General features: G+C 40.8%; 1 protein-coding gene across 8 annotated transcripts in view; it reads right to left on the bottom strand.

Moving 5' to 3' along the window:
- Window positions 1–17175, bottom strand: part of PHLDB2 (pleckstrin homology like domain family B member 2) — a 217749-nt gene that overhangs the window by 62033 nt on the left and 138541 nt on the right. For all 8 annotated transcript variants that reach the window (XM_080801637.1, XM_080801638.1, XM_080801639.1 and 5 more), the window contains exon 4: window positions 2072–2434. In XM_080801637.1, the coding sequence (XP_080657763.1) occupies window positions 2072–2434 (363 nt within the window). The remainder of the gene's footprint in view (window positions 1–2071; window positions 2435–17175) is intronic.

Raw genomic sequence — 17175 nt, 5'->3', positions numbered from 1 at the left:
GACAGATGTCTTATTTGGAAGTACTTTCCACAGAGAATGAGTAAGGTCATTGTGGTCATTAGGAGAAAGAAGGACTGAACATTTCCAAGTCCTGATGCTGATGCTGGGAGAACTCAGAAGGTTAGTCCAGGATGGACTCCTGATGAGGAACACTGAGTAAAAAAGTCAAAACAAACACACATACTCCTCCTGAATAATACTCCAGGTAATAAACAATTACAGAATGTTGCACATGATAATGTCTTTCTCTTAATCAGCTTGTGTCATTCTCTTACAACAAAAATTTAACTGATATATTTTTTTGTTTTGTTTTTCATTCTTTGGCTATAATTGCCAAGAATCTCAGAATTGAACTTAATGGTCTGAGTTACTTACTTAATTAATCCTATTTACTTAAATAAATAAATTCTTGTGATTGTAGCATCGGTTTTTTTTCTCCCGGTTACTATTTTTGGTGTGTTAATTTTATTCCAATAAAGCTTATATCTTTTTGTCACTCTCTTAAATCCTTTCTAGAAAAGAAGCAGAATTTATTTTAATTTCATAGAAAAAAGATTCTTGGCACACTTAGGTAGCTAGTCAGTTAAGCGTCTGACTCTTGATTTTGGCTCAGGTAATGATCTCGGGGTCATGAGATCAAGCCCCGGCTTAGGCTCTGCACTGGGCATGGAGCATGCTTAAGATTCCTTGCTCTCTCTCCCTCTGCCCTCTCTTTGCACACTTGCACACACTCTCTGTCTCTCTCTCTAAAAAAAAGAAAAAAAAAAAAAAAAGAATCTTAACCTGTGTGAAAAAAGTTACACCAAAAGATTTTCCTCTAATTCCATTTAAGAAATCCTCAAATTTGGAAGACATTTTGAAATCAATATACAACCAGAAGACTAAGTAATAATGACTACATATGAATCTTAAACACTTACACATCTAAAAAATATCATAAGTAAAGTCAAAGGGAAGACCACTCATGATAAAAGACTAATTTCCTTACAAATAACTCTTACGACTTAGTAAAAACAAGATAAGAAATTTTTAAAAAACGGGTGAAGAACATGAGTAAGTGGGTCAAAACACAAATTCACAACTAAAAATAAGATATCTAACTTTATGCATAATTAAGGGCAAGCAAATTAGACACCAATTAATTTAGTATATTGAAAAAGTTTGAAAATGTGCAGCCTTGGCAAGTGTATGGAGAACAAGGTGTGCTCACAAACTGTTGGTGGAAGTGTCACCTGGAAATACGCAGTCTTTTGAGAGTATCATTTGCAAGTACTGACTAAAATGAATAACATAGGGGCGCCTGGGTGGCTCAGTGGGTTAAAGCCTCTGCCTTCCGCTCAGGTCGTGATCCCAGGATCCTGGGATTGAGCCTCACCAGAGAGCCGGCTTCCCTTCCTCTCTCTCTGCCTGCCTCTCTGCCTACCTGTGATCTCTGTCTGTCAAATAAATTAATAAAGTCTTTAAAAAAATAGAATGAATAATATACAAACTCTTTGATCAAGACATTCCAATTTTAGTAAGTGAACTTGAAGATACATTTGCACAATATTTGCTGTATATACATTTTATTAGTAAAAAAGCTAGGAACAATTTAAATAGTATTTCCAAACAATAGAATACTAGTCAGCTATTAAAAAGAATGAGCCAGAGCTGTGTGTACTAAAATGCAAAAATGTGCAAGATGTTGAGTGAGGCAAAGAAAAAGGGCAGAACACTGTATGTTTGCATCTGTGCGTCCATGCCTGTGGCCGTAATATGCACAGAAATATGAAGAAGGCAGATAAGACACTTTGGTGTTTATTTCTCAGGTGTACAACTGGGAGGGGGCAGAGAAAAGAGAAACTTCCTTCTTTGGAGTTTTCTGTATTGCTATAATTCTTACAGCGCACACTTGTTACTTAAGAGGAAACGCCCTAATTTGCTGCACCTCATTTAGCTAATTACCTCTTAAACTGAAGCTTCACTGAAAACATTTTGGGAAACAAGTTCGACTAAGCCTTTCATCTCTGGGCCAAAGCAGAAGCAGAGCCCCGTGCCCTAAATCCTGATCTTTTTGCTCTGTCGCCTTTACCTTGGGTAGGATACTAAGATAAGCAGACTCGCTGGACGTTTTCAGGAAGGCAGGCGTGAGGTCCCTGAGCAGCTCATCGTTCCTGATGCTCCTGGGGGAAAGGAAGCCTGCACCGCTCTGCCCGACGCTCCCGAAGACCGCCGAGTCGGCATCATGGAGAGAGACTTTCGGGTGGCACCTGTACCTGGCGTCAGGGCTCACCACGGCTTCCTCAAACACGGACTCCTCGTCAGAAAGCTGCAACTTCTCAAGCTCCTTGTTGATCTTTTGCACGTCGGCTACGGTGGTGCCGGTGGACAAGTGACTGTCAGGCTTTGTGTATTCAGCACAGAGACTGAGGATGGTCTCCAGGCGCTGTCTCTCCTAGAACATAGAAGAAGGGACGGTCAGACAGTTTGTGACAATGCAGACAATCACAAAGAAAAAGATCGAAGAGGCTGGGACCGCTGGCGATTTCATCCCACAGGTAAACCCACAGTCAGTGGGTGGTGATGAGTTTCCGTCATCTTGGATGAATGTGTTTAAGGATCCAGGTGAAACCCCAGGGAAAAATGCCTGATTTTCTTCCCAAACTCAATTCGGGCTGTCCCCTCTCCTTGGATGTCCCAGTGTGGATCCTCCCATGTAGCAGCCCCAGGTAAGCCTTTTCTTGATTTATTAGTTCTCTGGACACTTCAAAGTTGTTGTTTTTTTTTAAATCTCCTCTTTAAAAAATGTTCACTCCCCCTTCCTTCTCTACCACTCTACCTCCAACATATCAGGCTCTTTCATCCCTATCGACCTAACACTTGAGCTTAAAGTTACATCTCTAGCATCCTAGAGAAATAGACACACAAAAAGAAAAATACTACTTAAAGAATCTTCTAATTTAAAAGACTTTTTTTCTTGAATTTTTTTCAAATTTTTTCTTGACATGCCTCAAAATTTTCAGTACTCTTCTTATGTCTTGTCACGAGATAAAGGTCTTTTCCACCAATTTCTCACATGGGTAATTAAAACTATAAAGAATTAGAAATATTGCATAAAAATGAAAAACTTTTCATGTCACGTCCAGATAGAAAGACAGCAATGTATTTCAGATTCTGAGATCATTTTGATTCAATTTAACCGGAAAATAAAATGATAGTTTATATGCTTAAAAAAAATCAATATATAGCCATTGATGTCTATAATGGTACTCTTTCTTCACCAAGCTCCCCATACAAAACGAGTGGATATTTATGGTTTTGACTTTAAGTAAATTCTTTATATATTTTTGAGCAATAGGATATAATTTATGAAGTGTTTATCATAAACCTCGACAGCACTGTTTGGGGTGAGGAACTTAACATCTCTGCCTCTCACATTAATTCCAAGGCCAAAGTGAAAAGAAAGTAAGATAACAACAACAACAAAAATCTGTTGTGATTACATCTACCACATTGGAAAAAAAATTCAAAAGCCTTCCACAGAAAAAACATTTTCTAAGCTGGTTACCAGTAACAAAGTAGAGAATTTTAAAATAGCACCAGGCTGCTGTTTGCAATTTCTAATTGCAGCTAATTTGTAAAGACAAAATTCTGAAGGTACTCAGTTCTTTACCAGTTGAAGGACTGACTATCCAATAGCAAAGTTAAATAGAAACAGAGCAACATAATGTCTTGGTTTCCATTAGATACACTAATTAAATGACAAGACAGAAGTCATTTAAGTTGTAGCTGACTTTTCTCTGTCCTCTAAAGTTTGCCCGCTTCGCCCCTGCAAAAGCAATAGCTTGATCAAAAGGACTATCACACTGGCTCCTATGAGCCCCGACCTCCCATTCACTGCCTGAACTTGTGGCCTCCCGCTGCAGCTCCGTCCTCATGGCCTCGTCCCAAGGCAGGCACTCATCCCATGCGCTTCTGCACCCTGTCCATCCAGGAGCCCCTGGCTTATTTATCTCTGCAGCTGCTGCCAGCTGCCAAGCCCTACCCACCTCAGCTTTATGGGGAGGGAGTTGGAGGAGGGGGGCACAGCATTCACTGCTTTATTTTAAATTTTTCTAAGGAGGGAAGGAAGTTTACATGGGAATATGCAAAAACCACCTGCAAGGGCATACTTAAGGAGGGGGACAGGAACAGATGCTGTATTTTACCCCTTCTCAACAGCATCTGCATGAGAAGCTAATGCTAATCTCCAGAGGAAAGTTCTCTTTCTGCCATTTAGGTGACTTAAGTTGAAGCATCTAAAAACTCCGTCTTTACTGACGACCTTTATAGGTCTGGACATTAATTACGATGTGGGATTATCTGAAAGTTGTCAATTCCCCACTTACCAGGGCTTCAAAACCACGGAAGGCACTTCTGCCTCGCCTGTAATACATAGCAAAATTCCTCCCACATCTCTTTCCCAAAATAGTTTCTGCTGCTGCCAGTGCTCTTGCTTAATTCCACAGGGAATAAATGATCCCAGCCTTAAGATGAATGCTATTTCAGACAGTGAAACGCAGTATTCAAAGGCTTATGCACAGGAAGTGTGGTTTACTGGTATGTGCTTCTCTCTATTCTTATCACCCCATTCACAGCCAATCTGTCCAGGCTTGAATCACACACACACACACAGCACTGCCGCCTGTGAGTCTCAGAGAAATCCAGGCTGTGCTGAGACACGCTGAGTTGCACTGAAGAAAAATAAACTGATGTCAAGAAGTACGTCAGAAGAAAGTCTGCAAGGCATTTCAGAAAGCACTATATGCAGCCTTTTAAGGAAAACCCTGTACAGACGTACTCTCATAAAATCACTCTCCCCTGAGCCCTCTTCACTCTGGAGTCTTGTTCCTTCCCATCCATCACTCCAATATTCTCCCCTCCAGGAGAGCCTAAAACCAGGGCACCTTTCCACACCAGCAGACCTTTGAGAACCAAACAGGGCACTATGAATAGTTATGCTGGAACGTCGAGCTCCAACAGGGACCGAGATGGATGGCCCCCCACCTAAAACCCAATTTCATCCGGCATTTCACCTGGTGACCTGCCAACTTGGGAAGGCCACTCACTTGAAGATCTTCAATTCCTGCCTACCTCTCCCAACCAGCATTCCTCAGCGCATTCTTTCGAAAAAGCCTAGGCATCTAAGTGGCACGAAACATGGGTGCTATGACTTTGAAAAGCAGGTCATTTGAATCAAATTATTTTAAATACTCTTCTTAATCTCCCTCTCTGTTTTCCCTTTCCTCCTCTCCATATACCACATATATAGAAGAAAGATTTGAAGGGGACACAGGATCTTTAAATAGATACCGGAAGAAAATGGTGTGCGGTTCTTTGCCCCAGCAATTTAAAACAAAAAAAAAAAAAAGAAGGAAGCTGCAGACTGAGTGTGTTTTGATCTGAGAGCTTTCTTTCTTTTTCTGAGGAATGTGTCTGGCAGTGCCTCTCTCTACAGTCCTCGGTCAGAGACCTCTCCCATCTCCCAGCCCCATCCATCCCCTGGTAACCAACAGCAGCCAGTCTGGGCCACAGGACTGGAAATGTAGTGCAGAGGTAAATCACATAGAAAACAGTTGCCTGATACCCACAAAGGCAGTAGGAATCTTTGTTGAACTCCTTGTATTAAAATTAACTATGTTGGGTCACTCGTTAACATAAAAGCAAGGGTCAACTTTTAATGGCTAGAAATAATTTAGGTGAAAGAAGGTATTTTTTCTCAAGAGGACCTGTTGTAACTGCTAAGTATGACTTTACTTCTCTCTCCTGTCAACCCTAGTGATTCAATATCTCCATAATCACCAGTTCATCAAAGATCTATTAAGTTATTCTCAGGCTGTTACTATGCTGGAGACACAAGGACGGAAAAAGACAGCATTTCTACCCTTATATCTTTAGCGGAAGGCATAAAGAGTTAGTCAATCAAAGACAAGTGTGCTAACAGATTTACAGAAAACCAATAAATTCACAGATAAGGAAGTAGTGGACAAAAATTACAGAAAGACAAATCTGAGTTGAGACCCTGGGATAAATATGAGTCTGTGTGGCCTGCTGGCCAGAGCAGTGGGCTGGGCAAGTCTATAAAAGAACTGTTGAAGCCAAGGCATAGAGCGTGGACTGAAGAGCATGCTTGTGATCAGCAACTGCCGTGTGGCTGCAAAGACGGGGTTCTGTGGAGGAAGAGGGATGAGGTACACGCAGAGAAGTGGGTCAACTCTGTCTCTGTATACCAGGACTTCAGCGATCCCAATAACCCTAAATAAAGAACCAGCAAGAGTCAGAGAACCTGGTCTAAAAGCAGATGGCAGGATGAGATGGAACCGACAGCATGCAAGCAGAATTTCCGAGATCCATGAGCGAATTCTGATGTCTCATTTAGGTAGGAAAATGGGGGGCAGGGGGAAACAGAGCGATGGTTAAAAGTCTTTTATGTGAGTCTTTTTGTTTTTAGAGATAAACGCCTTGGGGTAGTAACTAGGGCTATGATGATCAGTTCTTGTCTTTTTGGACACAGGGTAAAACAGTTTTTCAGTCTTCTACCCCTAAACTTGATATAAGTGTCAAACTTGGATTGGCCAATGACATGTGAGAAGAGCAATGTGTGTCCCTTCTGCCTGGACGGCCAACACATGATCCATTACCTGTCTTGCTCTGCCATTGCAGAGTGACACTCCAGATGTTGCTGGCTCCCTGAGCCTTGACCTCGAGCAAGGAAATAGGGAGCAGAGGCCTCATTCAACCCATGCTGGCCATGGAAGGGGAGGAGAAAGAGACCTATGCTGTTTTAAGCCTGAGATAATTTCTTTCTTTTGTTTTCTCCACAGAAGCCCATTATGATTGATAAGCCTTGCTTAAGTTCAAGCAGGTAACAGGCCCAAAGTTTGGAGGCAAGAGCCTCAGAGATCCTACTAAAGGCAGCTCATTTATTTACCGTGTAATAAAGAATTTGGCTTTGCCCAAAGGGAGGTCTGGCTTTCACTGTTGGACTGTGGGCTTCTGGAAGGTAATCTCTGTCATACCTGATTGCATTATCTTTGTTTAGGACACAGTGGGGCACTCCTGATAATCAGTCTCAGGGGGAGGGCTGGCCACTCCAGAAGCTGGTCAACCTAGAGATGAGATTAACCAAGTGGACAATCAATCATTCGTGCCTACATGATGACATCTCCATAAACACTCCTGACACTGAAGCTCAGGACGTCTTCCTCGGCTGCCCACACTCCATGGGTGCTATCACACACCAGTGTAGGTAGCATTCCACATCCTGACTCCACAGGGAGAGGGCAGCAGAAGCTTCGCATACGGAACCTCCTGACTCCGTCCTCTGCTTCTCCTCTGCTTCTCTTCTCTTGGCTGATCTTCATCTTAGTCCTTCCCTGTAATAAATGATAATCCTAACTACAACAGCTTTCAGGGGGTTCTGCAAGTCTTTCTAGTGAATTCATGAACCTGTGGATGGTTCCCGGGAACTCCCTGAACTTGTGCTTGGTATCAGAAGAGAGGACGGTTGTATATGGAGACAGCGCCCTTTCACCTTGTAACTGGCCTTCATGTTTATCCAAACATTGCCCTGGTATTATTTTTATCAGTTTAGGACAACTGATTAAGAAACTATGTATATGTAAGTAAGGAGTTTTTGTTTTTTTGGTTTTACAAATTATCTTCATCAGTGTCAGTGTAATGTCTAGCTAAGAACATTTTATCTTCCAGTCTACCTGGGAAGTCTACCTTCAGACTTGTGGTCCAGGCAGCGCTTCATTCTGCCATCCATTGTTTAAAAAGCATGTGTGCATGTGCCCCATCAGAGGGTTGCTCTAGAAAGAGGTCCATCTGACAAATGAAAGAGCAAATGGCTTGTGTGATGTATCTGTTCTGGAGGCGAGTTCAAGTCACCTGAAGACTTACTAAATAATGTGACAGCTATAAACTGATCGGCAAGCATTTGCTACGGGAAGATTACTAAGAGGATTTTGCATCAACTATACCTATTCTGGCTCCATGATAACGGAAAACCAGATGCTGAGGAAAAGTAAGGCATATGCAGATAACTAGGACACCGCTTACCACTCAGTGATTTTTCAGTACTCATTTCTCAAATATAGTCAATACATCCCAATACATAAAAGCACTGCCTAAGGAGATCAAGGTCGTCCTGTGCAATGCCCTAAGCTTCCCTCCTCTACCTCTTTTTATATATCTAGTCCTCCTTTCTCCATGGTACCACAGTGGCTAAGAGCAGGAACTCTGGAGCCTCAATGCTTTTTCTGTAGCGACTTGTGAGGCTCTCGGCAAGTCATTTAGCTTCTGTGGGTCTTAGTTCCTCATGCATAAAGCAAGGAATTACTAGAGTATCTACCTTGTAGGGTGTCATGGGAATTTAAAACACAAACAAATATATATATACACATATACACATACATATATATAATACACACACACACGCTTCTTGAACACAGTATACACAATATAAGTTAGCACAGGCATCTAAGGAGAGTCCCTCAGTCTTCCCGAGGTAAAGCCCTCTACCTGCCTCACTGCGTCTATATGCCCTCCCGTTATCCTCACGGTTTTGTTTCACCAATTTTCCCTCCCCTACACACTTATTTCTCTCTCGAATCCTTTGCCTCTGTCTGTAAATGTACTCAAGTCCTCTCCGTCTCCCACTGCCCCAGACAATAAATTATCCTCATCACATTACCCAGTAGATTTACTATTCCACTTTCTTACTTCCCTTCACACCTCCACACATTCCCAATCTCAAAGATGTCGCCAAAGTTCAGCATTTCACTTCCACCATTCCCAGCCCTTTGCAATCTAGAATAGTGTATCCTGCCTTTGTGCAGACTAGACACTCTGTAAGAGAAGGGGCACCTCCCACTTCTCCAGGAAAATTACAAGTACAGTGAGCAGAAAGGAGAAGCGCTTTGAAATAATGGTATCAGGACTCTACAAAGAAATCTCAGTGCTTCTCTCTGTAACCATGTATTGTAAGGATCCATGGATAAATTGACTTCTTTCTCTCACACGAAACCACTGGGCTTTCAGAGCAGAGTCTGTGTCTAAGTTTGATTAAGTGGAAAGAACAAAGATTTGGATTTGAAGTTCTGGAACATACCAGACCTATAACACAGAAGTTCTTATCAGGTTCAACCCTCTGAGTTTCTATAACCTGGTCTGTAAAACAGAGACAATAAGATCAGCACCTGTCCTAGGCTTCTTGGGAGGAATCAATAAAGGAGTGTGTGTGAGAATGTTTAAAGTCTGAGTTGGTTCCTGTCATAAGGCAGGTGCTCAGTGTTTGTTATCAATGATTAGAGATGCTTTCCATAAAAAATTGGAAGTGAAATTGATAGTTGTCTTGTGAGTCCTGGAAAATCATCACTAATACAGGAAGGAGTCCCCCCTTATGTGAGGGGGATATGTTCCAAGACCCTCAGTGCGTACCTGAGACCACGGATAGTACTAAACCCTATATACACGATGGTTTTTTCTATATGTACATACCTATGGTAAAGTTTAATGCATTAAAGTAGGCACAGTAAGAGATTAACAACAATAACCAATAATAAAATAGAATAGTATAACAATATATTGCGATAAAATTATGGATGTGTTCTCTCTCTCTCTCTGTCTCTCTCTCAAAGTACCTTATTGTACTGTACCCACCTTTTTTATGGTGAAGTGAGATGATAAAATGCTTACATGATGCGATGAAGTGAGGTGAATGGCATAGGTATGGTGAACTAACGTTAGGCTACTACTGACCTCCTGATGGTGGGTCAGAAGAAGGATTACCTGCTTCTAGACTAAGGTTGACAGGGGGTAACTGAAACCAGGAAAAGCAAACTGCAAAGAAGGGGGGACTGACTACTGTAATAGTTAACAAGCAAACCTAGCAGCTGAATCCAACTGTTCTCAGGGAAAGGCAATACAGGAAAAATATCTTATGCAGCCAAATGTCTCCCTGAAAAATTCACAGATCTGTGGGGCTCTTTGGCCAGTCTGGAAGGAGAGAAAAATCATCTACTGCCCAAAATTCCCTCCCCGGGGTGAATCACATGCCTGAACTTCTGGCAACAGAGCTCTGCCCAGTTACCATAGCAACCCAGGGAGGAAGAGATCTTTTCAGTCTCTCCGTGCCCTTTGGTCACTCTAGCCCCACCATCACAGAGCAACATATATTCCCCATAGCACATTAAGTAAAGCAGAGTAACTTCTAGAAATAACTACCCCACCCCAAATCCATGCTCCTCTCCAACGCACACAATTCATACTTGACATAAAACCCAGATTTCTATTTCACATTTCCTCTGACTCTACCTTACACTCCCGAGATTATCAGTGTTCCTGCCCTATGAGTACACGCATCATTCAAATACCTGAGGAACTTATCATATCCTGTCTTTGCTCATACTCAGACAAAGAAATTCAGTTCTTTTAATCTCATTTCATAAGTCAACCCCTCATACTCCAGATTTTTTTTTAATTACTATTACTCACTAGTGTGTTAACATCTCCCTTAAAGCTACTTGTCCTTACTGTAGTCCTTACCCACTGTCCTTTTCTGTGTCCCTATTTTAGGAGCTTGTAATTAAGAAATATATATGTACAAAATTAGTATATACTATTTTATGTTACTAATACATTTAATAAATAGATGATTATTAACATATCTAATAATTCAATAATATGAAATATGTTATATAAGGATATAAATTATATATGTATATATACACACACACACATATATATATACATGCTGAAGTAATGTTGATTTTTATTTTCATTTACATCGAACATGTCCTAAAATACTGTCACCTGACTTAATTGATCCTGTTACTTTTTAGACCAGGAATGTTTGCTTCAACTCGCTTTTTCCACTGGCAGTTATTTCTTGCATTTGTGAGCAGACTCAAGTGAATCTCTCACTCACTACAATAACCATCTAACTTAGATCTGCTGTATTTTCTTCCTTTTCCTAAGGCCTTTTTGCATCATTTTGCCATTCAAAATCAACTGACAGACATACAAGTGATGAAAAATTTTACTTGGAGAAGATATCAGGGTTGAGCTGAACTATTCTTAAAATATTACTAGATATCGCTTCAAAGAAAGTGCTGATTATGAATGACTCCATAACATTGTTGCCTCAGCTCAGATAACTGAAGGGGGGAAATCATGCACTTCTCCCTACAACTGAAAAGCACTGGCTACAAACAAAGGAAATTCATGTGATCAGTATAATCATAATTTCCTCATAGCATCTAAAGAAGTATGCCAATTATTTTTCCTTGTACATAGTGTGTCAGAAGAAAATCTACATGGTTCCTAGATCCCTTCTGTTTAAAAAATGTGTGCTTTTGCTATACACCATTAAGGAAAACACAAGAAAAGTCTAAAATATTGTTGTTCAGGGCGCCTGGGTGGCTCAATGGGTTAAGCCTCTGCCTTCAGCTCAGGTCGTGATCTCAGGGTCCTGGGATCGAGTCCCGCATCGGGCTCTCTGCTCGGCAGGGAGCCTGCTTCCCGCCCCCCTTTCTCTGCCTGCCTCTCTGCCTACTTGTGATCTCTCTCTGTCAAATAAACAAATAAAAAATATTTAAAAAATAAATTTAAAAAAAAAAAATAAAAATAAAATATTGTTGTTCATTTGCAGTTTCACCTTGGCTTAACCAAGTTCCAGGGAATCTGTTTATTTGTTTGTTTCCCCTGAAGGATCATAGTTTAATAATGCAATCCACTGAAATACTTTTAGAATTTTATGTAATATTTAATTTTTTCAATCCACAACTAAATCTCCACATTGGAAAATCTATCCTAAAAAAAATTAAGGAACTCTCTTTATGCACAAAGAAGTTGGTAGAGTAAAAATGTAGGAAAGTCTAACATGTAAAACACAAGAACAAAAATGGGTGGACTACCACACATCACCTGAAAGTTTTGTAAATGTAACTACTTATGAGAGATATATTACATGGAAAACACCGTGTTCTAAAATTTATAAAAGCATGCTACTGTTCTATATAGAAAAAGGCAAAATAATGGAGCTCCTGGGTGGCTCAGTCGGTAAGCGTCTACCTTCGACTCACATCATGGTCCCGGAGTCCTGGGATCAAGCCCCACAGCGAACCCTGCATAGCGGCTTCTCACTTTTCCCTCTCCTTCTGCCTCTCTCCCTGGTTTGTACTCTCTCTTTGAAATAAATAAAATCTTTTAAAAATGCAAAATAAACGGTGACAAGTCTTCTTTCTCTACTTGAGATGTTAAGAAAGTTAACTACATTTTCCTTGCTCCCAGAACAACTTTTAAAATTGTAATCTCTGCCTACCATGATTTAGGCCTTGGTCTACATGATCTAATGGCAAAGACAGACTTTCAATATTCTGGCTTTCTTATTCTGTAATCAAAATGAAAGACTAATACATGTCTGAGAAACTTATTCTTTTTCTATTTAGGCATTTTATTAAAATTATCTTTTTTCAAAATCCAAATTACAATCCCAGAACTGGGATGTGGTCTTAGCAATTTTGAATGAGAAACATCAATTTTTCCAAACCAAAATTCTTCAGCAGAACATGCCTCCATATACAGATTTCCCCCTTGAGGTCAATTAGACTTCACCAGAGCAAAGTTCTTGGCTGTTCTGAACTTTAAAAACTAATCTCCCTGACTCCTGCTTCTGGGAAGATGAGGTAGAGGTATTTGTCCCTCTTCCTCCCACTGAGTATAACTGAGAACCTTGGACACGTTTTGTATAAGACAAACAGGAGAAGACCAAAAGATGAAGAAAAGGCAGCAGATCAACTGGCCACCTAGGGACCCAGAAATGAGTTCCCTGAGATTTCCTTTACCTCATATATCTCAGACTTGAGCTGGAGAGAAGGCAATGACAGGGAACATCCTAGTTCAATCTCCAAAGACTTATGCAGCGAAGAAGAAGCCAAACTCAAAGTATATGATTACATGTATGTAACATTCCTTTGATAATAAAATTATAGCTCTGGAGAACAGACGAGCAGATGCCAGGGGTTAAGGAGTTGCTGAGAGTAGGAGGAAAGTGGGGGAGGCTATAGAAGGCCTGCAGGGGGGAGCTTGGGGTGTTCTATCTGCTCTGTATCTTGACTGCATCAATGTTAATATACTAGCTGTGATATGAAAACTGTAGTTTCGCAAGATGTTAGCATTGGAGGAAATTGGATAAGGGGTACACAGAATCTCTCTGAATTATTTCTTACAATTGCATGTAAATCTACAATTACCTCAAAATAAAAAAGAGATTAACTTTTCTGCAAGTGACTTCCAGTAGGTCCTAATCTGCACATTCAAATGGCTGATAAAATCCTTCCAATGAAAAAGTGACGTTATGTTTCTATTGTAATATGTGCTCTATAATTTTTTTAAACTAATCACAAACTTTCAAAGTATTTTTCAGAGCAGATATTCCCATAAGCTTTTCTAGAACTGGAGAGGAAAAATTCACCTTACAATGAGCCAGCACAGTCACTAGACCTATTAGTGGATGATAAAATGTTTTAAAAGGTCGCTGAATAAATGGCTTTTAATTTAGATAATTTAACAACCAATATGGGGATCATTCTTCTACGAAGAAGCGCTAGTCATTCCCCATTACCCTGTCTGTATTGATATACTATATTTTCCATTTCCATCTTATTTGTACCTTTTCCTGTGAATTTTATTTCCAAGCTTTATTTCTTTTTAGTCATGAGCCTTCCTGCATGAATTTATCACCTTAAGAAAAGAAGGAGACTCGCTCCCTGGCTGACAGGGCAGCTACCTCTTTGTCCAAGGTGTTTTCTATATTTTTGTGCTGAGCCTAGAACGCTAAACTGCGTGAGGATTCACAGCACACGTCCCTTAATTCGGAGCAGGAATCTTTAAATGTGTGGCGCCATCAAGAGGCAATAGCTTGTACTGCCACTGTAACAAGGACCTACAGCTGGCTCCCGAGTGTAGAGAAACCTGCTTTTAATAGCAACAGTCACAGCCTAGTGTAACAAAGAATTATACGGAGACATTGGCTCTGTATTTCTCCAACGTGGAGTCACTAGATTATTGCTAAATGCTACTTTTTTTTTTCCTTCCCATCACTCCTCTATGCACCTAGTGATCCAACTGAAGGAGAAGGAAAAGATGTGATAACTGTTTTTAGTCTCAGTTAACTGAGGACAGTTGATACTCTTAATTTCCTAATGATTAATTCCTTCAATATTTACTAGACAACTACATACATGTGACAACTGGCCACTTAAAATACACAGAACGTCTGCGGTTTATCTTCTGTTGACCCAAAGTCATCTAACCGGACAGTAGTCTACTTCATACTACTCACTACTTAGAGCTTTAGTCTTATTTTATTAGAAATGAAAGAAGTCTGTGTACAGAATGGACAGCTGATTTACGCAGGTAGAGAGCATCACTATTCTAAGCTTGTACTGTCTAATATAGCATAATTATTTTCACTGTTTCATCAAGTTTCCTTTTTTAAGGAAGATTTTATTTATTTATTTGAGACAGAGCAAGAGAGAGCATGCATGTGAGTGTGCGGGAGGAGCAGAGGGAGAAGCAGACTCTCCGCTGAGCAGGGAGCCTGATACAGGGCTCGATCCCAGGACTCCAGGATCACGACCTGAGCCGAAGGCAGACACTTAACCGACTGAACCACCCAGGTGCCCCTCAAAAAGTTTTCTGAACTAAGAAAATTTAAAATTGCACATATGGCTCACAATTATGGCTCCCATTATATTTCTGAGCTAGACCACTGACCATCCAGGTAAAGGCATCAAGGTGAAAGGTACAGAATGGCAGAGAACTGACAGACTGAAATATTAGAGCCAACGCTTCACCAAAATGAGTCAGTTGAGGGCTTATGCTAACTCTGAAGATTAAATAAGCTAATGTAACAATAGACATTCTGAGTCAGAATATAGAAAGTGAGTCATAATTTCCAAATATCCATTTAAAAAGTCTAAGCCACCAAGTTAATTTGGTCAGTAAACCAACCTCTCACCCTCTTGGAGTTTAACTGACCCACTCCCCACTAGTGCAACCATTTTTTAAAAATTACAACTCTGGGGCACCTGGGAGGCTTAGTGGGTTAAGCCTCTGACTTCAGCTCACGTCATGATTACAAAGTCCTGGGATCGAGCCCCGCATCGGGCTCTCTGCTCAGCAGGGAGCCTGCTTCCTCCTCTCTCTCTGCCTGCCTCTCTGCCTACTTGTGATATCCCTCTCTCTCTCTGTCAAATAAATAAATAAATAAAATCTTAAAAAAAAAAATTACAACTCTGCCAGGATGTAGCAGGGGGAAGGGTCACACAAGGAAGAGACCCCTTCCAAGTCCGTGAGACTGGAGAACAAAATAATTTTCAATACTTAAGCGTGCCTTCACATTTCAAACACATTCTTCTCAGGAAAAAAAAAAGTTTAATATTATGGCTAGGTTGCATAAGAGGTTCTCTTAACGTTGCCATTCTGCTTCCAACCAAGAAACGCTGTCAAATTCTGAATGCCCAAATTGTCTTTGGGGTCAGGAATCACAAAGAAGTGCAGGTAGCAAGAATCCCGGCAAGAAAGCAAGGCACACCTTTGGTTAGAGTGATCTTCACCTGACAAGGCTCACGCTTCTTGGGCTCCCAAATGGTTTTTCCTAATTATAAAATTAAATAGCACCAACCTGTTTACTCACTCATTCCTAAAATGGTATCTGCACCTTACCATTTTAAGATTAGTGAACATATACATTTATTTTATAGAATGCTGTAATTCCTTAAATATGCACCATTATGCTGATATTTACTTTTAGAAATATAGGTCTCTGGGCTGCTCAACAGCACACAAGCAAGACTCTGGGTCCTGCAGCCTTGGCCCCGTGTGACCCTGAAGAGCACCAGTTCTTACAAAGAATGCTAAGAAATTTGCAAAATAGAGGAAACCATCTAATTTTCACCTTTTCATTTTTAACTGCATATTGGAAGGGAATTGCCCCACTACTGGAAGCAAAAGAACGCATTTGTGCTGAGATACTTGCATTCTTTTTCACAGAGCTTCACGGTTACCTGGAACCAAGTGCACACACTTAAGTTTGGGATGTTTGAGAACAAGGGGGTGAAGCTTCCACCACAGAATAAGGAAAGCCAGAATGAATGTCATGAATGGGTATCAGAAACATTCATTTACTCTTTTCAAAAACAGGTGTACAATGCTTCCCACACTCTCATCAATGGCTAGGAGGTGGATATACAGCAGAGCACAAGATTGACATGGTCCCAGCCTCATGCAATCTAGAAGTCTTCAGCTGTAAAGAGCTTTCAGAGAAGCTACTGGAACAAAATGTCTTCCAAACAGCACAGAACTGCTGACCCAGACATTTCATCTATCCCAATAATAATACCATGGGAATATTAAATCTTCCTTGAAAGAAAGCCAACCTTATCTTCAGGATGGTAGAGCGTGTAGAAAGTTAGAAACCTGGGGCTTCATGAGATGGGCATCACATTACAACGCGTTTGAAAAATAAAAGGCAAGTGTGGCCTCACATAGTTCCATATGGCGACAATGCTGTTTATTGAGGCACCACAGAAGACTGCCATCAGCCAGAAAGAAAATATTGGATTGCTACCGGGCAATTTGTGGGGAACCACTGGTTCTCCACGATAACACACAGATGCTTTTGGCATTGTAACCAAATGAAGATTCTTAACAGCACCCAAGTTCGCTACAGAGTTTTTTCATCCTCCCCCCCACCCCCGTCTTTTTAAAATGTCTTTTCCCTGGACCTTAAGATGCACTAGATGCCATCTTTATGTCGATATTACTGGGAGGGAGGCAAATGAGAGGACTAACAGAATATCCTATCTACTGTGCAATTATTCCTCTAGCCTCTAGAAAACCGAGTTTGTCATAGAATCAGCATCCTCGCCTTCTAGAGGCAGCTCATCCATTCATGTCCTCCACTTGGAAAATAGCTGCAACCACCACAGACCAGCCCAGAAGGAGGTCACAGGGTCTACGGACTGGAGGACATACATTTCATGAGCACAGAGCCCTCTCAAGACCTCACTTGGACCTGGTAACTCTTAGTTTGGAATATTTTTAAACAAGGCTTGATATCTGGTTTCAAAAATCAAAAAATGAAAG

The sequence above is a fragment of the Martes martes genome, assembly GCF_963455335.1.
Source record: "Martes martes genome assembly, chromosome: 1".
NCBI classification, from domain to species: Eukaryota; Metazoa; Chordata; class Mammalia; order Carnivora; family Mustelidae; genus Martes; species Martes martes.
The sequence above is the reverse complement of the archived record's forward strand: the minus strand, read 5'-3'. Positions and strand labels throughout refer to the sequence as shown.